The sequence below is a fragment of the Symphalangus syndactylus genome, chromosome 5, assembly GCF_028878055.3.
Source record: "Symphalangus syndactylus isolate Jambi chromosome 5, NHGRI_mSymSyn1-v2.1_pri, whole genome shotgun sequence".
Lineage (NCBI taxonomy): Eukaryota > Metazoa > Chordata > Mammalia > Primates > Hylobatidae > Symphalangus > Symphalangus syndactylus.
The window spans coordinates 123563201-123587677 of NC_072427.2; the positions used below are offsets into that span (position 1 = coordinate 123563201).

The following is a 24477-nucleotide window of genomic DNA, read 5'->3' on the forward strand; positions in this document are numbered from 1 at the left end:
CATTGAAGACAAGAGAGCTGGACACCACTGTGGGGTTCTAAGAGTCCTGAATTCATATATATATACATATATATATATGTATATATGTATACATATATATGTATATATACACACACACACATATATAATGTACATATATTTTTATTTATACATATACACAGACATATTTATACATTTTATTTCTATATATACATATATATATATTTCTTTTTTTTTTTTTTTTGAGACAGAGTCTTGCTCTGTCACCCAGGCTGGAGTGCAGTGGCACAATCTCCACTCACTGCAACCTCCGCCTCCTGGGTTCAACCAATTCTCATGCCTCAGCCTCCCGAGTAGCTGGGATTATAGGCGTGCACCACCACACCCAGCTAATTTTTATATGTTTAGTAGAAACAGGGTTTCACCATGTTGGCCAGGCTGGTCTCGAACTCCTGGCCTCAAGTGATCCACTCACCTTGGCCTCCCAAAGTGCTGGGATTACAGGCATGAGCCACCATGCCCGGCTAAGAGTCCTGAGTTCTTACTTTGGTGAAGATTCAACATACAAAATGTTTGAAGTTATCCTCATTCATCCACTCCATAAAGCTCTCAGAAAAAATCCTGCCACCCAGTGGATCACCAAACCAATCCACAAGCAAAAGGTGATGCATGGGCTGACATCTGCAGGCCAAAAGATCCATGGCCTTGGTAGGGTCATAAGTTCCACCACACTCCTGGTGATTCTCACTGTGCATCTTGGAAAAGGCACAATACTCTCCAACTCCACCGTTACCACTAATGTAAGTAATGTTTGTAAAGTTGATACCTAAAAAATAATTTCGGACAGTCATGTCTGCTTACAAGTATTATTTGTCTGTTAAAACTAGTCTGTAGATTGTTTCATGAATTCTTTGTCAAATTATGAAAGTTAAAGTGCAATAATGTTTGAAAACTATAAGTGATGATGTATCTTGTTTCTAATAAGATAAACTTTTTTGTCCTTGCTTTATCTGATTAGGGAGTTATATGGCAGTGTTTAAAACATACTGTGTGGTATAATAGGTTTAACATAAATTATTTAAAAGAAAAAAAATAAATAATGAAAATAAATAAAGTATGCATATAACACAGGAACTTAGCAAAAAGTAATTAAATAAATTAGAAGAAGCAAATTAACAGATAAAAGCAAAATTTATTGAACCAGGGGAAAATAGCAGATTGGATAAAAAAATTACAAGGTGGTTCTTCAATTTAAAAAAAAATATAGAAAAAAACTTTGAGTGTCATTAAACATAATCAATACTAGAAATAATAGACAAACATAAATTTTAAAAAGGTTTAAAAATTTTTAAATGGCTGATTTTTCTAAAAAAAATACAAATTTCTAAAATTGACACAAGAGGTTAAAAATAAAGAAATAGAAAAGTTGTCAGAAACAAAGCCCAAAAAGTGTTATAACAAGTTAGTTGGACCTTCAAGGAAAAAGTGGTATTTTCTTTTTATAAATGGTTCTAAATAATAGAAGCTGTGGAAAGTTTCCCATCTCACTTTAGGCTAGTCTAACCCAGATGTTTACATCTGACAAGAATGGCCCTCAAAAGCAAACTATAGGCTAATCTCACTTGTGAAATAGATAGAAAAACTCTAAATAAAATGTTGGTAAATTTAGTGCAGTAATCACCTAAAATAACCTATGTGACGAAGCAGAGTTCATTCCAGGAATATGAAGGTAATCAGCACCAGAAATCTGTTGATTAAATGAACTATGCTAACAGAATAAAAAGAGGAAAATTCTATGACTTCATGATCCTCTCAAAAAATCCAAATAAGAAACAAATGTATTTTCATAGCCATTACTTATTTTTTAAAATAAAATATAAAACTTTTTAAATCTCTGTCATGTGTTGATCTAAAGACAAAAAAAGTGAGGCAAACTTAATACAGAGTTTATTTGGGCCAAGTTTGAAGATTGCAACCCAGGAACATAGATTCAAGTTAACATGAATATACCCTCTGATTAGCAGTAGTTACTAGTGGTTTTTAAAGGAAAAAAATGGGGTGGTTCCTAACTTGTTTACCAAGAATTTACATTAAAATAGCATAACCTATTGATTGGCTGTACTTTGTTCTTTGTATCACAGATTACAGGAACATCAAGATAACGGGAAGCAGGAACAGGAGAAGTCAGGAACAAAAGGCCTTTAAATGATTGCCCCCTGGCACATGGGTTCCAGGAGGGTGAGGGATGGGACTAAAGAGCCATATTCATGTCTCTCTGGGCCTGATAGATTTTTGCATATCTCACATTGTAGCAGGACAAGCCGCAGACAAAACCCCTCAGACACCAAGTTAAAGAAGGAAGGGGTTTATTCGGCCGGGAGCATCGGCAAGACTCCTGTCTCAAGAGCCGAGCTCCCCGCGTGAGCAATTCCTGTCCCTTTTAAGAGATCACAACTCTAAGGGGGTCCACATGAGAGGGTCATGATCAATTGAGCAAGCAGGGGGTACATGACTGGGGAATGCATACACTGATAATTAGAAGGGAACAGAACAAGACAGGGATCTTCACAGTGCTTTTTTATGCAAATAACTGATTAGGTCAGGGGTTGATCTTAACTACCAGCCAGGGTGTGGCACTGGGCTGTCTGCTTGTGGATTTCATTTCTGCCTTTTAGTTTTTACTTCTTTTTTTGGAGGCAGAAATTGGGCATAAGACAATATGAGAGGTGGTCTCCTCCCTTAACATAGCTCAGATGGCTCGGAGCTATTTTTCTTTTCTCACCTACTAGAAAAGGGCATGTCCTTAATTTAATAAAGGATGTTTACCAGAAACAGCAAACATCATATTTGATGGCAAAATATTAGAAGCATTCCCATTTGTGATCTGAGAAACTAAAGTAGATGTCTCTTTATCAAGTAAGGGGGACTCTAAAGTTAAGGTAACAAAAGTTACTGGTCGAGGTGTGACAACTTCCTAAATTCTCATGGCTACAAGTAAAACCACACTCTTGCTAAACCCCCTAGCAATAGGAGCTATTGGACACCTCCTAACTCTGACTTATGATCCAGACCACTACAACTCTGAATGGACAGAGAACCAGCCTTACAAACATTCTTTTCTGATAAACAACTGCAGACCTTAAGCCAGTTTCAGCCAGCCTATAAAGGCTGTGCACTAATTGTCTTTGTGTCCTACAGTTCACCTTGTTATGTAAAGAGCCAAATTCCACCTCATTTTAATGCTAAAACCTGCCGCAAAGTGAACATGGGATGTATGTTACATATATGTTTACCCACTGCGCATGTGCTTGGCTCCCCTCATAAATATGTATAGCTTTTCCCCAAAACCTGCTGAATATGTATGACTCTATTGGATAAGACAGACTCTGTGGGGCCTAAAACCCAAACTTCCTCTTCCCTACTCGAAGTTAGAGCACCTTCAGTCCACACTGCAGACGCTCTCTTTTTGGTCTACAAACTGATATTGCCAAAAAAGCTCTCCTTTCTACTGTCTCACCATTCTGGTGGTCATTTGGATGACATATTAAAATAAGGGTGAAGACAAAGATGCTATCATCATTATTATTCAACATACTACACTGCATAAATTATAAAATGTCTACATAATAAAAGATGTCATAAAGTTAAACTAGAAACTCTATTTATAATATATATAGAATAAATGATTTCTATTAAAAATACATATACATACAAAAATACACACATATAAAAAGAGTTTCTAAAAATAACAAGAAACAGGCCAAGTGCTGTGGCTCATGCCTGTAATCCCAGCACTTTGGGAGGCTGAGACAGGCAGATCACGAGGTCAGGAGTTTGAAACCAGCCTGGCCAACATAGTGAAACCCTGTCTCTACTAAAAATACAAAAATTAGCCAGGCGTGGTGGTGCGCACCTGTAGTCCCAGCTAGTTGGGAGGCTGAGGCAGGAAAACTGCTTGAACCCGGCAAGCAGTGGTTGTGGTGAGCCGAGTCCACACCACTGCACTCCAGCCTGGGCAACAGAGTGAGACTCTCTCTTAAAAACAAAACAAACAAACAAAAAAGCAAGAAATAGGCAATCCAATAACATCTTTTTTGCAGGGCCATTTGACAGGAACTATCAACATTTTAAATGTTTATTACCTTTGGCTCTGCTTCCATTTTCATGAATGAACTTTTAAAAATTCACACAAATGCTCAGAGAATATATATACATATATGTATATATATATATTTTTGTGTATATATATATACACATACACAAGGATGTTTGTTGCAGCATTGTTTATAAGAGAGAAAAATTAGAAATCTAAGTGTACTAAATGTTGAGTGGTTAAATAAATAATGGTATTCATGCTACAAAATACTCTGAGCCTTTAAAAACAGTGAAATAGTCCGGGGCACAGCGGCTCAGCCTGTAATCCCAGGGAGACCAAGGTGGGTGGATCACTTGAGGTCAGGAGTTCAAGACCAGCCTGGCCAATATGGTGAAATCCTGTCTCTACTAAAAATACAAAAATTAGCCAGGCATGGTGGCACATTCCTGTGATCCCAACTACTTGGAAGGCTGAGACAGGAGAATCTCTTGAACCCAAGAGGCGGAGGCTTCAGTGAGCCAAGATAGCGCCACTGCACTCCAGCTGACAGAGCGAGACTCTGTCTCAAAAAATAAAATGAAATAAGTAAAAATAGTGAAATACATCTGTATGAACTGATATACTGGATATCTGAGAAAGATTAAGTGAAAAAAAGTAAAAAACAACAAATATAATTATTGGACTTATGTGAATATATCATTTTTATAAAATATAGTAACAATGATATAAGGACACAATAATATTACAAGGATACAAACAAAATGAATAACTTCTAAGAAGGGAAGTAGAAATTGGCAGCCCAGGGTAGAAATCAGAGACAATCAGGAAAGAAACTGTGGGATTTTCAGGCTTTACTGAATATACTTTTAAATAATCCAAATTTGTAATATTAAGAATGTATTCAGTGTCACCCTGCTAGCTCAACTGGTAGAATAGAGACTCAAGAATGTGTTCATACAGCAGCATTATTCATAAAAGCCAAAAGATGGAAGCAACCCAAATGTCCATCAATTGTTGAATGTATAAACATAATGTATATCCATTTTTTTATGGTCCTTTTTATTTGACCATAAAAAGGAATGATGTACTGATACATGTTAAATGACATACTGATACATGAACCTCCAGAACATTATGCCACATGGAAGAAGCCAGTCACCAAAAAAACACACATTTTATATGATTCCATTCATTTGAAATACCCAAAGTGACTAAATCTATAAATACAGAAAACAGAGCAGCAGTTGTTTAAGGCTAGGTGAGGGGAAAGGGAATGGAGTTCCGGGTCGTGATAATCTATGGCTGGGTTCTTTCTGAGAAGAAAACATTCTAAATTTGACTATGGTGATGGTTGCATATGAATACACTAAACCCATTTAATTGCAAACTTTAAATGAATTAGTTATATGATACGTGAATGTCAATAAAACTGCTCCAAAAATAACAATAATCCAACAAGTTTTAAAACTTAATCCAAAAGAGAAAGTAAAGATAAGAGATACAACTGCTGGTCAGGCGCGGTGGCTCACACCTGTAATCCCAGCACTTTGGGAGGCCGAGGCGGGCGGATCACGAGGTCAGGAGATCGAGACCATCCTGGTTAACATGGTGAAACCCCGTCTCTACTAAAAATACAAAAAATTAGCCAGGTGCAGTGGCGGGCGCCTGTAGTCCCAGCTACTTGGGGGGCTGAGGCAGGAGAATGGTGTGAACCCAGGAAGCAGAGCTTGCAGTGAGCCAAGATCACACCACTGCACTCTGGGCTGGGCGAAATATTAACAATAAATATTTGTTACATGAATGAATAATATAAAAATCATGAAAAGCAAGAAGGAACACTAAGGAAATTCAGTAAACAATTCTTCACTTTTAGTACATGTACCTATACTTGTTACCACCATCCTCCCCCAAACAGGGTAAATATAGATAGAAATGTTGATCTTTATTTTTATAATCACATAAAATGGAAACACATTAGGAATTTACACATGGATATGTTTTATGTAGAAGACTAAACTATAGGCCTGGCACGGTGGCTCACGCCTGTAATCCCAGCACTTTGGGAGGCTGAGACGGGCGGATCACCTGAGGTCAGGAGTTGGAGACCAACCTGGCCAACATGGCGAAACCCTGTCTCTACCAAAAACACAAAAAAATAACCAGGCGTGGTGGCGAGCACCTGTAATCCCAGTTACTCGGGAGGCTGAGGCAGGAGAATGGCTTGAACCTGGGAGCTGGAGGTTGCAGTGAGCAGAGACTGCACCACTATACTCCAGCCTGGGCAACAGAACAAGACTTGGTCTCAAAAAAAAAAAAAAAAAAAAGACTAAACTACAAGAGATCAGGTTATTTACACGTAACAAATTTCTCATTAATCTTATTGGAAGCATGCCTTTAACAGTGTGTCTTAATTCATTCAAATACATAAGGGCAACAGTGCTATACAAGAACCTCTAGAGTATATTAAAACATTCAAAGACATTGAAAAGCAGTCCAAAGCTGTGCTGGACTCTATAATAAGAAATCATGTTTCTTTCTGGTAACTAAAGACACACTGTTTGCTGGTTTAAGGATGAAAGAACATTTTCAAGTTGTAGTAAAGTATAATATCATCAACTGACACATGGTGGTAACAAACCACCAAGTAGGAAGAGCTTAAGGACTTGATGTCAGAGAAAAAAGTTAACAGAAAAAAACTAAAAACAGCAAAGGCAGAGGGCCCGGCACGATGGCTCACGTCTGTAATCCCAGCACTTTGGGAGGCCAGGTTTGGCGGATCACTTGAGCTCAGGAGTTCGAGACCAGCCTGACCAACATAGAGAAACCCCGTCTCTGGTAAAACACAAAATTAGCCGGGTGTGGTGGCGCCTGCCTGTAATCCCAGCTTCTCAGGAGGCTGCGACAGGAGAATCGCTTGAACCCGGGAGGCGGAGGTTGCGGTGAGCCAAGATCGCGCCATTGCACTCCAGCCTGGGCAACAAGAGCAAAACTCCGTCAAAAAAAAAAAAAAAAAAAAAAAAAGAAGGAAGGAAGGAAGGAAAAAGAAAAGAAAAACAGCAAAGGCAGAGAGTCAGGAAAGCCCTTGGCTAATGTAGCAGGTGAGAGACTTCATTTTATGAGACCTCAGCCCCATTAGTCAGAACGAAGTATTTCTACAAGTACCTGTAACTGAAAAGATCCTCCCTGAGACATCACTGAACTATTGGTTACTCTGTAGCTAGGGACTGCCAGCAATTTTATTCCCTAAGTGACAGTTCAGAGATTCTCGTGTTTTTTGTTTTGTTTTAAAGAGGATGCAGACACCAAGAGGGTTTTTGTGTTTGTTTTCAATGAATATTTAGAAATAAGACTTTTAAAAAGCAGTATCAACTGGCATGCAAGACAAAGAGAGGAGTTCAGTGTGGATATGGGCATTTCTGCTGAAGCCCAGTAGAAAGAGTGCACTAATTACAGCAAGAAAAGGAAAAGAATCTGCATGGACGAAGCAAAAAACATACAACCCTTCGTAGTAGTCAAGGTGGAATGTGTTTGCCGCGTGATCTTTTTTGCAAGCCCAGCCACGTGTCCTTATAGAATCCCAAGGGTTCTACTTGCTCCCTGGGACCAAAAGCAGCGCCCCAAGGGAGCAGCCAAGTGCTGTGGACCCGATCTACACGTAGCCAACCCAGGAGATCCCAAAGCCCGGCGGCTCCTCTCCCCCACCTGGGATGTTCTGCCACCTGGACCCGACGCGTAGCAGGGCTCTCTGTAGCCATATTTCGCTAGATCCTTCTTTCTTCCGTAGTTTCAAGTGTCTAAGCAAAGCTACCAGAGCAATCACGAGACTTCTGTGACAGGAGCCGTTTTCTTCCGGGAGATAAACAGCTCCCGCCCTGCGGATATCCTGCAGCTTCGCTGAGGTGGCTGCTTCCAATCGTCCCCGCCTCTGGCTCCTCCTCCCTGGACTCAGCCAGGGTTCCCTCCAAGCAGCAGTCAGGTACAGCATCTGTCCTGCTCCCAGGGAGGGACTAGGGCCTCGCGGGAGCCCCGGCGCAGAGCACGTGCGAAGCTGACTAGTGAGGTTTTCTTTTCGCGCCGTGTGTATGTCAGAGAACAATGTCATAACCTGGCGCCCTACATACACCTAGTTTCTGATCTGTCTTGGGCTGCGTTTTTTGTTTTTTTTTTAAGTTATGGTTTTGGTCTTTATTGTCCAGCAGCTACTCCCCAAACCACTAAAATGTTTAGCTATTGCTTCTTTTGCGGATTACTTCCAAATCAAGCAACATAAAATTGATGTTTCACTTAATTTAAATAGATTTGCATTTATTTACAGGTTAGAGGCATTGGTGGGCCTTCCTAGAACACAGTAGTGAAAAGACGGAAACACATGCCTTTTAATGTGCAAGACCCCTTAGCATCCAGTTAAACCTCTTCATTTTTCACTTACCTAGAGAAATCCTAGACGCCCTATCTTAAAAAGTACACTATCCCCAGTACATCACTTGCTTTTCCTTCCTTCACAGTTCTATTTGCTTATGTATTTATTGTGTCTTTCACCACCTCCATCATCACTATCACTAGAAAGCAACGGGGGGCAGGCAGATTGGTTTTTAATGAATAGGTAAGATAAACTGAATGAACGACGAGAGGTGAAATGATGTGCCTGAGGTCACAGTGATCATTGGCAGCAAAACTGGAATTAAAATTCAGATCTATTAACTCTCAATCTAGTGCACTTTGCACCTCAGAAATATTGAGATTAAACCCAAGTGAAGACAGCTAGCAATAAACCCATTCCAAAGTTTCCTGATTAAGGAAGTTTGAGCCAACATGCCCAACACACTAGGGGTAGTAGCATAACTCAGATTCGATAAGTTGTACACATCAGTAAGTTGCTGCTCCAGAATTTCTATATGTATATGCATACTTTGTCTCTATGTTTCCTTCCCCCTTCTGTATACATGTATACAGGAGGAAGGGGGAAGGAAACATGGAGACAAAGTGTGAATGGACAATAAAGCATAGCCAAAGAGTGGCAGCCCCTTGGCACCCCTTTGGGTTATTACTGTAAATGGTACATCAAAGAAACAAAGTTACTCTGGTCTCAGGGCAGCTTTCTCACTATTATTTCAGTCCCTCTTTACCATTTTCAAATGAATGAATTATATCTTCTTGTTTCTGGGCCCCAATAAATCCCAGTTTGATGTTCATTTTGGTTTAATTTTGAGTAACAGGAGTCATCACTGTCACTTGTAAATAGTTTTAATAGGGAGATAACCTAAATTTTTTAAAAAATGTAAAATGTTTAGGGACATCAGTAAATACAGAAAAGAGCAGAATCTTCTATTTTTTTTTTTTTTTAGGTGGAGTTTTGCTCTTTGTTGCCCAGGCTGGAGTGCAATGGCATGATCTCTGTTCACTACAACCTCCACCTCCCAGGTTCAAACGATTCTCCTGTCTCAGCCTCCCGAGTAGCTGGGAATACAGGCGCCCGCCACCACATCGGCTAATTTTTGTATTTTTAGTAAAGACAGGGTTTCACCACGTTGGGCAGGCTGGTCTCGAGCTCCTGACCTCAGGTGATCAGCCCACCTCGGCCTTCCAAAATTCTGGGATTAAAGGCGTGAGCCACCGTGCCCAGCCCAGAATCATTTTTTATTCAGATGTTTCTAATATATTCTTTTGCATTAGTTGAAAAATAACAAATTTTAAAGTTTTGAATTTTTTTAATAGTCCAAAATAAACTCATTTTATACAGGGTTAAAAAAATGACTGTAGAAACTGTTTCAAAAAAGAATACTTCCTACTGAATGTGTACTTGATGACCAAACATTAACTTTGCTAAATGAAACCAGATGGCAAATCATTAGTTTGGACCTTGGATACATTGTTATTGCAGTCTCAACAAAACTGACGCAGACTAGAAAGCATCTTACAGAGCAACTAGTAAAGCATCCTTTTTTGAAATGATTGGCACAAAGTAAAACAGGATTAACAGAGCTAGAATTAAAACCTAGGTCTCTAGACTCCTAGCCTAGAGGCCATACTACTTCTGAATGTGTGACCTTTGTTGAGACCCCAGTAAACTGTGCTTAAAAATAAATTATTGAAATAATTAGAATCCTTGTCCCAAATTAAAATGTGTACATTATAATTTTCATAAAACATTACTCTTAAAATAACCTGTCCAAACTACTAGAGAACCCCAAATATACACCAAAAATAAAACTAACATTACTTTCTTATACTACCTTCCTTATACTAGGCATCTTGCTAAGTAAGCACTTTGCATATATTATTGTCTCTTTAAACCTTTCCAACAATCCTTATGGGATAGAAAAATATTATTTCCTTTTCAATTTCAAGAAGATATTCCTTTAGTTCTTATTAGACATATCTAATAGTGAAAATATTTAAGCATTTGGCTGGGTGCAGTGGCTCATGCCTGTAATCCCAGCACTTTGGGAGGCCGAGGTGGGCAGATTACCTGAGGTCAGGAGTTCAAGAATGGCCTGGCCAACATGGTGAAACCCCATCTCTACTAAAAATACAAAAATATAGCCAGGTGTGGTGGCAGGCACCTGTAATCCCAGCAACTTGGGAGGCTGAGGCGGGAGAATCGCTTGAACCCAGGAGATGGAGATTGAGTAAGCCAAGATCATGCCATTGCACTCCAGCCTTGGCAACCAAGAGTGAAGCTCCACCTCAAAAAAAAAAGAAAAGAAAATATTTAAACATTTATATTTTACAGTATTTTTATTTTCACAAATCCTGAACCTCTTGGTTCTTTGCTTTTTGCAAGTAGGCACTCTTACAATAGGTTTAGAATCTGAATTATAAACTAATAAATGGTATATTATGATGGAGTCTTAAACCTAATTAATAAACTTGAAATTGTTTCTCCTCAAAGGATATTAGTCTCCATTCAGATAAAATGTTATAGCAAACTAAACAAAAACAAAACAAACACTAAAATGAAATAAAACAAAAACCTGATCCAAAATATGAGTTAAAGCATGGGTGTCAGAGACTTACAGACCTGGCTAATGCCTATTGATGTTTCTCAGCTTAGAAATCACTTCCTTCAGGAAGTTTTCCACGTTCTCTACCCAAAACTAAGTGTCTAAGACCATAGAGGGATTGACCATTTATCTGAAATAATGTTATTTCTGTATTTCTGTGGTTTAATCTGTTTGTGCAACCTCTGGAAAATATTTCCTATTTTGACTTACAATAAAAACTATTGTTCACAATTAGGAGAATCTACTTCAGTGACCTATTTTGGATATTTTCTCATTATAGTAAATAATATGTAATACTTGTTTATGTCTTCTTTATAATGATGTTACATTCCTTCTTTTTCTTTTTTTTTGTTGAGACCAAGTCTCGCTCCTGTTGCCCAGGCTGGAGTGCAATGGCGCGATCTCAGCTCACTGCAACCTCCGCCTTCCGGGTTCAAGTGATTCTCCCACCTCAGCCTCCCGAGTAGCTGGGATTACAGGCATCTGCCACCTAATTTTTGTATTTTTAGTAGAGATGGGGTTTCACCATGTTGGCCAGGCTGGTCTCAAACTCCTGAACTGAGGCCATCCACCTGCCTCAGCCTCCCAAAGTGCTGAGATTACAGGCGTGAGCTACTGCACCCAGTCCCTTATTCTTCTGTTTATAGAATAGATACTGCTGTCTAGTGTATATAATCATTAAATGGCAAAAGATAAACTCATGAATCAGAGAAATCTATATTTATGTAGTTATGGAGGAAATAAAAATTGTGCAAAAATGCTTTAACCGAACATAGATTGTTTTGCAGAGTGAAAAACAAAGCAAAACAAAACGAAGCCTCTAAGCACCTTCTGCTTGCCGAGTCATACAAAGCATCACATCAGTACTCTATTACTTGTGTTTTCTGTCTAGTCTAAATTTTTCTACTCAAAGTGTGGTCCTCAGAACGGCAGCATCAGCATCACTTGAAAGTTTTTAGAAATACATTATCTTGGGCCAGGTGCGGTGGCTCACGCCTGTAATTCCAGCACTTTGGGAGGCCAAGGCGGGCAGATCACAAGGTCAGGAGATCGAGACCATCCTGGCTAACACAGGTAAAACCCCATCTCTACTAAAAATACTAAAAATTAGCCGGGCGTGGTGGTGGGCACCTGTAGTCCCAGCTACTTGGGAGGCTGACGCAGGAGAATGGCCTGAACCTGGGAGGTGGAGCTTGCAGTGAGCGGAGATGGAGCCATTGCACTCTAGCCTGGGTGACAGAGCAAGACTTTGCCTCAAAAAAAAAAAAAAAAAAAAGAAATACATTATCTTGGGCCCAGACCTACTGAATCAGAATCTACAATGTAAGTCAAACATGTCATTTTAAATTTTCTAGAAGCCACTTTCAAAACAGTAAAAAGAAATGTTAAATTTAATAATATATTTTATCTAATACACCAAAATATCATTTTAAATATAATAATTTAAATTATTCAGACATTTTACTTTTTTAAATAAGTCTTCAAAATCCAGCATGTCTCAATTACAGCATATCTCAATTATGATGAGAAACAAGTGGCTGCTATATTAGACAGCACAGAGCTAGATTATAAGCTCCCTGAAGGCAAAGACTGTTTTACTCTGATTTTACAGACTCTGGCTCAGTGTTGAGCAGGCACTCAAGGAATGTTTAATGAAGGAATAAATTAATGAAACTGGATTAGCGTGGTTCCACTACTTTGTGACCCTAGGCAAGTCTGAAATTCCTCTTCTAAAAAAGGGAGATAAAAATACCTACTTCATAGGGTTATTATGAAGATTTTAAAAACCATCCCAACATTCTCTCCAGTTATCCTCTATCACCTAAATCTGGTTTGCTGTCTTTAAGGCCATCTGAAATTACATTCTTTATTGATTTTTATACTTATTACCTGTCACCTCCACTAGAATTCATATTCCATGTTTCATCCATTATTCTACCATTCATTCATTCATTTAACAAATGTTTCTCTGTGCTACTATGTTCTAAGCACTATTCTAGGCACTGGGGATACAACAATAAACATAAACAAAAAGCTCCTGCTATTATGGCAAATTAAAATTAGTTAAGTAAATAAATGAATATATTACAAAAATTGATGCAAACTCTGCATCTAGTATACATTCCATCATCAAAATGAAATCTGATAAACAAAAATTTAGATTCTGAAATTAGAAGTTTGCATTTCAAGCTTCCAGTGTACATTAGCCTGACCAAATTACAGATAAATTGCCCCAATTTAAAACTATATTTTGTTTTTTCCTTTTTATTTCTTTTTTTTTTTTTTTTTGATGGAGTTTCACTCTTGTCGTCCAGGCTGAGTGCAACAGCATGATCTCGGCTCACTGCAACCTCCGCCTGCTGGGTTCAAGCAATTCTCCTGCCTCAGCCTCTGGAGCATCTGGGATTACAGGCATGCGCCATCACGCCCAGCTAATTTTTGTATGATTAGTAGAGATGGGGTTTTACCATGTTGGCCAGGCTGATCTTGAACTCCGGACCTCAGGTGATCCACCTGCCTCAACCTCCCAAAGTGCTGGGATTACAGGCATGAGCCACCATGCCCAGCCTTCCTTTTTATTTCTTAACCCAGAAACTAAATATAGTACCAAGAATCTCCAAACTAGACAGTTCTTTCCTCACCTTGTCATAACCATCCAGTGTTGCCCACCTCAGTGAGGAGCTGATTGTGGTTATTACCTTAAGCAATTTTTTTGGTTTTTTTGGTTTTTTTTTTTGGGAATACATTTGCTAACGCTCTCCAGTGACTGACATAACTGCATCTACTGGTTGTCAGTTGGCTTTGGCTCAAAATAATACTTAGGCCAAAGTAGCATATTTTGGGGTGGCATATTCTGAACCCATTCAATGCTTAATCATACTGTATTAGCATATTCCTCCTATGTCAACTATAGAGATGAAAGATATAATTGCAGTCTGGAGCATTCTGAAGGCTTAGTATAAGTAGTTGTTGGTTCCCTTAACCCTGCCTCCATCTCTATAAATAGTCCCTTAATTAAATTTTCAGTTAACTCCCCTGAGTATGCCACGAGTTTTCTTTCCCGAACTTTACTAATACAAAAGGAGTCCTCTTTTTCTGCTCTTCTAACACACAGTGTTCAGTCTCCCCAAATTAATATAGTAAAAAAAATTTAAAAGATGATTGGTCTGAAAGGATGCCAAATCATAAACCTGTTTGGTATGACTCAGCCAAGGCCTGTGAAGAGTCATGAATGCTAAAGTTTACTTAAACACATCACATTTTCATTGAGAATCTTCTATAAGCAAGGCATATGCTGTTTCAGAGAATTCAGAAGTAAGAAAGACAGTTGTGTCCTCAAGGAGCTTTCTGTTTAATAATGAATAAATGGAAATAATTGTAATTCAAGGTAGCACACAATTATGAAAAATATATTTTAAAAGGATCAAATTATGCTGACAATTAAACTGTCATTGGATTTTTGACAAAGGTGCCAAAACAACTCAATAGAAAAAGTGTATCTTTTCAACAAATTACACTGGAACAATTTGATATCCATATGCAAACTAATGAACCTCCACATTCATTCACACTATACACGAAAATTAAATTTGAAATGGATCGCAGACCTAAATGTAAGAGGTAAACCTACATAAAACTTCCAGAAAAAAACGTAAGTGAAAATCTCAGTGCCCTTGGATATGACAAAGATGAATACAACACAAAAAGCATAAAGAACTCTTACAACTCAACAGTAATAAGATAAACAACCCAGTTTAAAAAATAGGCAAAATATATTTAAAAACATTTCACCACAGAAGATACATGGATGACAAATAAGCACACAAAAAATGTTCAACATTAGTCATTAAGTAAATGCAAATTAAAACTACAATAGTATACTGCTACATTCCTGCTAGAGTAGCTAAAGTTAAAAAGATTGACCACACTAAATGTTGGCAAGGATGTGGAGCAACTAGAACTCTTATGCACTGCTGTTGGATATGCAAAATGGTAAAGCCACTTAGGAAAACAATTTGAGACTTTCTTAAAAAGTTAAATATATACCTACCATAGGACCCAACCATTTCACTACAAGATATTTACTAACTACATTCACACCTATTCTGAGTAACAATATTACTACAAGTGTAGTAGTATAAATAAATACACATTTATTATCTCACAATTTTCCGTCCTGTTTTAAGGTCTCACAAACGCTTATTTGAGGCTCAACTGGGGAAGGATTCACTTCCAAGAGCACATGGCTGTTAGCAGCATTCAGTTCCTTGTGGGCTGTCAGACTAAGACCATATATATATATTTTTTTTTTGGCTGGCTGCTAGCCAGATGCCACCATCAGCTCCCTGTTGTGTTGTCCTTCCCAACATGGGCGCTTGCCTTCCTCAAAGCCAGCAAAAGAGATCATCTTTCCCGTCAGGATTGACTTAACAATCTTGTATAATGTAATCATGTATATATAATCATGTATATCACCTTTGCTGTATCTTAGTTAGAAGCAAGTCACAGATCCCACTCATGCTCAAAAGGCAAAGAATTATTCAAGGAAATAGATAATGGGTAGCCACCATATACAGTCTGTCTATCATAAATTACTCAAGAGAAACAAAACATATGTCCACACAAAAACTTGTGCACAAATGTTCTTAGCAGCTTCATTTATATTAGCCACAAACCGAAAAAAACTTATAATATCTATCAACAGATAAATGGGTAAGATGAATTGTAATATATCCATGTAATGAATATTCAGCAATAAAAAGAAACAACTGATACATGCAACAACCTGGACAAATCTCAACATAATTATGCTAAATGAAAGAAACCAGGAAAATGAGAGCACATATGGCATGATTCCATTTATATAAAATTCCCGAAAATGTAAACTAATCTATAGCGACAAAAAGTAGATCAGTAGTTACCTGGGAAAAGTTAAGGGGGGAGGAGAGAAATTACTGCAAGGAATCTGTGAGGAAACTTTTGCAGTGATAATATGTTCATTATCTTGTGTCGTGATAGTTTCACAGGTGTATACATATGTCAAAGTTCATTAAATTTTATACTTTAAGGCTGGGAGTGGTGGCTTATGCCTGTACTCCCAGCACTTTGCGAGGCCAAGGCGAGTGGATCACCTGAGGTCAGGAGTTCGAGACCAGCCTGACCAACATGGCGAAACCTCATCACTACTAAAAATGCAAAAATTAGCTGGGCGTGGTGGTGGATGCCTGTAATTCCAGCTTCTAGGGAGGCTGAGGCAGGAGAATCGCTTGAACCCAGGAGGTTGTAGTGAGCCGAGATCATGCCACTGCACTCTAGACTGGGCAACAGAGCAAGACTCCATCTCAAAAAATAAAATAAATAAATAAATTTTATACTTTAAGTATGTGCAGCTTAATTTACCTTACTGAGGTAAATCAAGCTACTGAATAATACCTCAATAATGCCATTTTATGAAAATATGTTTTAAAAACATAGGATCCGCTTTCAACAAGGGCAGCATGTCACACAAATGCACTCCGTTAAAATTACAATTTTCTATTATTTACCATTGAATAAAATTAATGTCAAGAAAAAATAAAAGAGAATATCTTAACGGTATAAAGTATTCAGGACAGGCTATGTGAATAAGGTCACATTAACATGGATTTTTAAGGACAGAAAAAGATTTTGATGTGTGATACAGAAAGATTAATCTATTAACATTTTTATTTATCCAACAAGCACTTATTAGCACCTGTGTACTCAAGCAGCATGCTCAGCACAGTGAAGACCTTTTCAACTGCTGTTAGTAAATTTCCAGACTAGACTTAATAAATTTGGTCATGGCCAAGGAAATTATACTCAAAATTTAGCTGCCGTTCACCCGGTCTTCCTACTTACCAGCTTATTTGCATACTTATTTTCCCGTTGTAGGAATAAGGCATTACATTTAAAAGCAGCAAATTATGTAATATATTTAAATGTAAATCAACATGCAGTTTCATATATGTGATCAGTATGCATTTGTTAAGCATATTATCCATTTTGCAACTACTATCTTGGGTACAAAGTAAAACTATGAAACTTTGATTACTCTGAGCAAATAAACCTCTTTACCTCGGGATCCTATTTTCTCTTTTGAACAATTACAAGTAGAGTAACCATGTGATTTACTGTCTAACTTCTGAAAGTGATGGGTGCTATTAATTTTTTTTTTTTTTTTTGAGATGGAGTCTTGCTCTATCACCAGGCTAGAGTGCAGTGGCACGATCTCAGCTCACTGCAACCTCTGCCTCCGCCTCCCGGGTTCAAGCAATTCTCCTGCCTCGGCCTCAGGTAGCTGGGACTACAGGCGCACACCACCACGCCCAGCTAGTTTTTGTATTTTTAGTAGAGATGGGGTTTCACTATGTTGGCCAGGATGGTCTCGATCTCTTGACCTCATGATCCACCCACCTCGGCCTCCCAAAGTGCTAGGATTCCAGGTGTGAGCCACCGTACCCGGCCTGGGTGCTATTACTATCATGATGGGTCAACAGTAGTAAACGAGATCAGTCCCAGGAAAACTGGGATGTATAGTCATCCCAGGTATAGGGAGTTTTGTTTTGTTGTAAAGTTACAAGTATAGGTTTCTGAACGCCACTCAGAACTACTGAATCAGAATCTCTACTGTGGGATTTGGGAAGCCTTATACTGTAAAGTGATATCATTAAAGGCTCTTCCAATTCTAATTTATATATTTAATATGGTAATTTTGAATATAGACTGGATATTGAATGATAGGGAATTATTATTAATCTTTTTTTTTCTTTTTTGAGACAAACTCTCACTCTGTCGCCCAGGCTGGAGTGCAGTGGCGCAATCTTGGCTCACTGCAACCTCCACCTCCCAGATGCAAGCGATTCTCCTGCCTAAGTCTCCTGAGTATCTGAGATTACAGGCATGCGCCACCATGTCTGGATAATTTTTGTATTTTTAGTAGAGACAGGATTTCTCCATGTTGGCCAGGCTGCTCTCAAACTCCTAACCTCAGGTGATCCACCTGCCTCAGCCTCCCAAAGTGCTGGGTTTACAGGCACGAGCCACCGTGCCTGGCCAGTATTATTAATCTTATATGTAATAATGATGTGATTATATAGGAGAATGTTCTTATTTTTAGGAAATACACATAGCTGCATTTAGGGGTGATGTATCATGATGTCCGAATCCTCCTTTCAACTGATACAGGGAACACACACATACATACAATCAAAGTTGATAGTGGGTATATACATGTCCACTGTACTATTCTTTCAATTTTATGTATGCTTGAAATTTATCATAATAAAACATTGAGAAGAAAAGACTGTTAGGGAAAAACATTTGTATGTATAGGTGAGAACACATTATTGTCACAAATACAACTTAAAAGAACTATGACCAAAAAGGTGTCAATTCAAGTAATTTCTAAAAAAGAATCAAGTCTGTAATTTCTCTTCTTGGAATTCTTTCTTTCTTCCTTTTTCTTTTTTTTTTTTTTTTTTTTTTGAGACAGAGTCTTGCTCTGTCGCCCAGGCTGAAGTGCAATGGTGCGATCTCGGCTCACTGCAACCTCCACCTCCCTGGTTCAAAAGATTCTCCTGCCTCAGCCTCCTGAGTAGCTGGGATTACAGGCACCCGCCACCATGCCTGGCTAATTTTTTTTTTTTTTTGTATTTTTAGCAGAGACAGGGTTTTGCCACGCTGGCCAGGCTGGTCTGAAACTCCTGACCTCAGGTGGTCCGTCTGCCTCGGCCTCCCAAAGTGCTGGGATTACAGGCGTGAGCCACCGCACCAGAATTATTTTTTAAAGAATAAAATTTCAAAGATATTCACTGCAGAATTGCTTAAAATAGTGTTATTTCTGCAATACTCTGAATGTATAACAATGGCATGAATTATGGTGCACTGGTACATTCAAGAAGGAATTATTACACAGCCACTATAATAATTATTATTAGGAATATATTTTAAGACTGGGCAATGTGGTTCACACCTGTAATACCAGTGCTTTGGAAGGTTGAGGTGGGAGCATTGCAAGACCAGCCTGGGCAATATAGTGAGACCCCTGTCTCTACAAAAAAAAATATTTTACATTCATCAGGAATGGTGGCATGTACCTGAAGTCCCAGCCACTGAGGAGGCTGAGATGGGAAGATCACTTAAACCAAGGAGTTCGAGGCTACAGTAAGCTATGATGGTGCCACTGCACTCCAGCCTGGGTGACAGAGCAAGATCTTGTCTCTAAATATAAACAAACAACCAAACATTGACCTATGCTGCTACATAGATGCAAAAATAATCCAAATCTATATCTATGCTTAATTACATAACATTTTGTGGAGTCACGTGGACACATCTGGAAGTTTACGTGGAAAATGCTACCTATTTGAAAAACGGTTTTTCCCCTTTATTTCATTTTTTTCTTTATTTTGAATTCTGCCAATGATTTTGTGTAATAGTATTTTTTTAATGGTATGGGAAGAAATCCTTTATCATGTGACACCACATAACAGCTGCCTAACCACACAATGTAGATATGAATAAAGATGGCTCAGAAATAAGAGTGTACTAGTATTAGTGACTCAACTAGTGACCATTATGACAAATGGAATAAAGTTTTGACTAATTTACAGGAGTTTTAAAATGCATTTTATATTGAGTAGTTATTTCATGTTTTCTTAAAACAATTATTGTACTGAACTAAAAATAAAGTAGGTACTTTGTTCACCTAACCAATCTACAAAGACATGCTTACAAATTTTCCACTTAGTCCATTTTTCTGTTCTCAGCATTACTACAAATGCCTCATTCCGTTACCATGTTGAATTCTTTAACATCTTCTATATCATTTCCAGGGGCATCTCTGGGAAGTAGTGATGCCTATCTTCCCTCAGAAGCACACTGATAACACTAATATACCCACATTTCACACTTACTCCCTTCTCTGAGGTGTGCTGCTTTTTGGCACATCAGAAAAAACACACTACTAGGATTTGAAAAACTAAGTTCTGGGCCTGGTTAGGTCATAAACTACAGAAACCTTAGGTCATATATTCTCCCCAGGCGGTTCTCCACTACAAAAAAAAAATTCACTATTTCCTTGGTCTTTTGTAGTCCTTTACTATTTCATGTATCTTCATGATAACCCTTAAATTTAAGTAAGGTAGCATTATGCTCATTTTATAGAAGAAATTCAATCTCAAAGAGGACATAGTCTCCCAAAGATCCCACAAGTAGTAATATATTAGGCAGAGCTAAACTCACACACTCTTACTCAAGATCCTAGTACTGGTACATGCCGTGCTAATAAGTTTGCTAAAATGGATGAAGCAGCAATTTCTCAGGTCCCTTCCAATGATCCTGTTCTCTGCTTCTACTTGCTATTTTTTCTCTCTTCTCTCAACTAGCATTAACATCCGAAACTATATATAATCACCAAATTTCATTTACCATGGTTTTTTGATTTAATTATTCTTTAAATTTTTCTAGTTCCATGTTAAATCCAGAGAAATGTTACTTTTTCGAAAGTTTCTGCTACTGCCTCCCTCTCTGAAGGCCATGGGACTTACTTATTTGTCAAAGCAGAAATTCCCAACATTTCGTAAACACCACTAATTACTTTTTATAACTGTAAAGGCAATTATTCCATACTTAATACCAATTCAAAATAAAATAAATCCTCAATACTTCTTATTCCCTGGGGTAGTCATTTTAATTAGATTTTATTGATTCCTTATTTTCTCCTATGTGCCTTTATTTGGGAAATACTGTTAGTCTACCTTACTATCGAGTCTCTTTCCCTAACAAGAAAATGTCAGTCTTAAGAGTCAGGAAAGCTTTTACTTTCACTATCACATATGAAGAATGAACTAAACACCTAACTTGGAAAAGAAAACTTAAATGAGGGATTCAGGACACTTCCCAAAGGGTCATATGACCAATTTAAAAGTTGGTATGATGTGTCTAAAATAACAAATTAACTTTTACTTATAATAAAGGTACAGATGTGCTGATTAGTCATGCTAACATGTACATATGAAATATGCCTAAACCAAATTAAAAGAAAATAAAATACAGTCTATGGCAATCTTGAAAATTCAGGGAGCTCAATAAATATTAAGAGGATGCTCTCACAATGAGAGCATTAAACACTTGGTAATTAACATAATATGCAAAAATAAGAAAATATACAGCATGAGGGATGAGGAGTACACATAGGAAATTTTTGTGATTTTCTTCATTTTGATTGTATTGCTTTCTTGTCTTCAGGAGGGAAGATTTTGACTTCAAAAGTAACAAAATATTTAAGAAGGGAATTCACATGTTTCTGTTCTAAATGATATTCTTGCGCTATTTTCTCAGCAGTTCATGTTGCTGGATAAAGTTTATGATTATTGAAAAGTGTCAATGCTTCTACAGTGGAAATTTTGCCTTTGGGAATGCTCTAAATATTTATCATATCAAAGTGATGGCCTTTCGGCAATCTGAATTCCTTTAGCTCCTGACGTGTTTCAGCAGCTTTCACCTGCACGGAAGACACAGGATCTTTGGAATCAACATACACATATTTTAGAAAGGACAGCAGCTTGTCATCTTTACGAGCAATCTCTCCCTTAATTTCTGTATAGAGACTAATCTGCTCTGGCAGGAGGCTGTTGGTAGAGGGGTGCCTGGGAGCGAGACAGGGCTTCATGTTGCCGATTTCCCGTTCCGCTCGGTTCTCTTGAAATTCCCGATCCCGCGAGTCACCGCAGCCCTCATCTCCTCACATGTGCCCTCAGGTTCACAGTAATGTATTTTTTAAAAACCAGTCGTTGTTACCTTAATTCGGTCCCAAGGGCTGTAAAGGTCAGTTTACAATTCGTTGAACAACTGAGTTAAGATTTAAGGCAACTCAACTGATAGCTGCATACCTAATTTAGGATATCCACAGAATTGTTTTGTCAACTACAAATATAACAAGCATTAAGTGTAAACTGTGTTGCTGAAAAGTACTCCAAGTATCTTAGGAACACCCACCGCAATGTGTGGGCTAAATGCACACGTACAATGATAGCAGAAATAATACCTGTCATACAGGACGGACATGTCAGCCTTTTCTCCGCGAAAGGCTTCTGGTCCTAAGCTGTCCCTTACTTTCACCGGAATGAGATGCTTCCAGAGTCCCAAGCAAGGGAGGAGACTGCTCCCTTACCCAGGAGGCTGGAAACTGCTCGACGCGAGCGCAGTTTCTGACGCCCTTGGGCTGAGACCTGCAGCACCTGACGAAGTCCCAGTTGCTAGGTTTAGTTGCTAAGGCACCAACCGCTTCGGAGGAAAAGGGAGGCGGTGCAATCTCTTTTGGAGTCGTAGCGAATCATCTACATGTCGAGATAATTGGTTCCGGCAGGAAACAGCTCCTCTAAGAGGGACTGGAAGGCGGAAAGAAGCTGAAAGTGACGCCTTTGAGCCGCGGAGGATTGTGGGAGGAGGTTGTCTCCAATTTCTCCTCCCCCTCCCGGCCAAGATGTCTGACATGGAGGATGATTTCATGTGCGATGATGAGGAGGACTACGACCTGGTGAGGCGCAGGGAATAGAACTCTGGGGGTGGAGACGTGTCTAGTTTTCGGGGTCTGGGCTGGGACGCCCGCGGCCTCTCCCCGTAGAGCATGTGCCGTTTCCAGCCTCTCTCAGTGCGGTGACAGGACTGGTTTACCTCCTCCCCGTTCCCGCACCGGGCCCGGGCCCTGCTTCTCCAGCATGGGGGAAGGGAGGGCAAAGGAGGCAGCGAAGGGGGCCCCGGGCCTTACCCTCTGAGTCTGAGCGCCTCTTCGGTTTACACGGATGCCCCTGGCCCCAGGCGTTCGGTTCTCTGTGTCTTCTGCCTCCCCACCGCGCTAGCCGCCTCGGTGACCATGCTGCGGTGTAGGCCCTGGCTTTGCCCTTTCGGGCCCAGCGTTCCGGGCCCCCACTTCTTCACACTTGAACTGGGCGGGTGCGAAATGCTAGGAGAAGTCTGAAAACTGGGGGGGTTTTACTGCTCCCAGGCCTGACCGCGAAACGCAACTTGTGAGTCTCCTGGAGACAGCTTAAATAGTCTTGCCAGGGCCAGTTTTGGTCCGAGGTAAGTGTCTAGGGGAGAGTTCAGAGCAAAGATAACTGAAAAAAAGGTAGTCGAACCACTTTTTCAGTTCTTTATAAAGAAAAGCTGGGGTGTTTTTGGAGGACGGGTGAAAGATAATTGAACCCATGGCTTTTCCCTTAGAAATTTACCAGTATACAAAGTTTAAAACAGCAACAGCATAGAAATAAACGAATTTATCTGACTCAATGGAGATTTTTAAAGATTCAAACCTTCATTTATTAATGGATTTGCAAGTTTGAATAACGTTTGCTATTCAAAAACATCGTGTGGCAACTCAGAAAATTATCTTGACCCAGAATTAACGTCAGTTTTGCTGTGTTTCTTTATTTTGGGGGTGTTTCATATGGTTCTTTTATGGTGATGCTGCATTATCGTAAAGTTACGAAATAGATGTTTTGGGACGTCTGACTCATTTTAAGTGCCAGAGATTGTCAAAATATTAATACGTTGTTTTGAATTAGTCTATAACTTCTTCGTATATATTTTCAGTTTTTTGCATTTTAAAATAAGGCACACTTTGCAAAAGGGAGAACGGAAATTCTCGCTATTATTTGAAAGTCGTAGTAGAGATTTTTATAATTTTTAAAGTTAAATGTAGTTTCGCTAATAGTTATGGTTTCTACCTTACATTTTAGTTTGTGCAAGCCAGTTGTAGGCAGTGACTTCATTAAGAATATGTATCTGTCCGTTTTTACTTATTGCCTGTTTATTCATATTACTGGTGTTTTCTTATCAAAATGTTTGTTTTAAATGTGCTTGTATTTTTTTAATTGATTCATAGTATTTTGTACATATTTATGGGGGGTTTTGTTACATGCACAGGATATGTAATGATCAAGTCTGTATTTAGGATATCCATCACCTTGTGTTTTTATCATTTCTGTGTCTAGGGAATATTTAAAGTCATCTCTTCTAGATATTTTGAAATATAAAATACGTTTTAACCATAGTCACCCTACTCCGCTGTCAAACATTAGAACTTACTCCTTCTATCTAACTGTTGGTTTGTACATACCATTAACCAACTTCTCTTACTTCCCCACTCCTCTTTCCCCCCAACACCCTTCCTATCATTCTACTCTCTACCACCATGAAATCAACTTCTTTTGCTCCCACATCTGAGTGAGAACATGTGATATTTGTCTTTCTGTGCCTGGCATATTTCACTTAACCTAAATCTCCAGATCCATGTTGCTGCAAATTGACAGAATTTCATTCTTTTTTATAGTCAAATAATATTCCATTATGTATGTATACCACATTTTCTTCATC

General features: G+C 38.8%; 2 protein-coding genes and 1 pseudogene across 7 annotated transcripts in view; 1 reads left to right on the plus strand and 2 right to left on the minus strand.

Annotated features, from left to right (window-relative positions):
- Positions 1 to 22420, minus strand: part of GALK2 (galactokinase 2) — a 171238-nt gene extending 148818 nt beyond the window's left edge. For 2 of the 5 annotated variants that reach the window (XM_055279053.2, XM_063640700.1), the window contains exon 1: positions 7778 to 8127. In XM_055279053.2, coding sequence (XP_055135028.2) covers positions 7778 to 7830 — 53 coding nt within the window. In that variant the 5' untranslated portion in view covers positions 7831 to 8127. Of the gene's footprint in view, positions 1 to 7777; positions 8144 to 22147 lie in introns of those variants that run through there. The other 3 variants (XM_055279056.2, XM_055279054.2, XM_055279052.2) reach the window with 3 other exon arrangements.
- Positions 20785 to 22115, minus strand: LOC129482753 (NADH dehydrogenase [ubiquinone] 1 alpha subcomplex assembly factor 4-like; annotated as a pseudogene).
- A 27-nt stretch (positions 22421 to 22447) lies between the features above and the next one.
- Positions 22448 to 24477, plus strand: part of COPS2 (COP9 signalosome subunit 2) — a 28632-nt gene continuing 26602 nt past the window's right edge. The window contains exon 1 of one of the 2 annotated variants that reach the window (XM_055279060.2): positions 22448 to 22639. In XM_055279060.2, coding sequence (XP_055135035.1) covers positions 22586 to 22639 — 54 coding nt within the window. In that variant the 5' untranslated portion in view covers positions 22448 to 22585. The remainder of the gene's footprint in view (positions 22640 to 24477) is intronic. The other variant, XM_055279059.2, reaches the window with a different exon arrangement.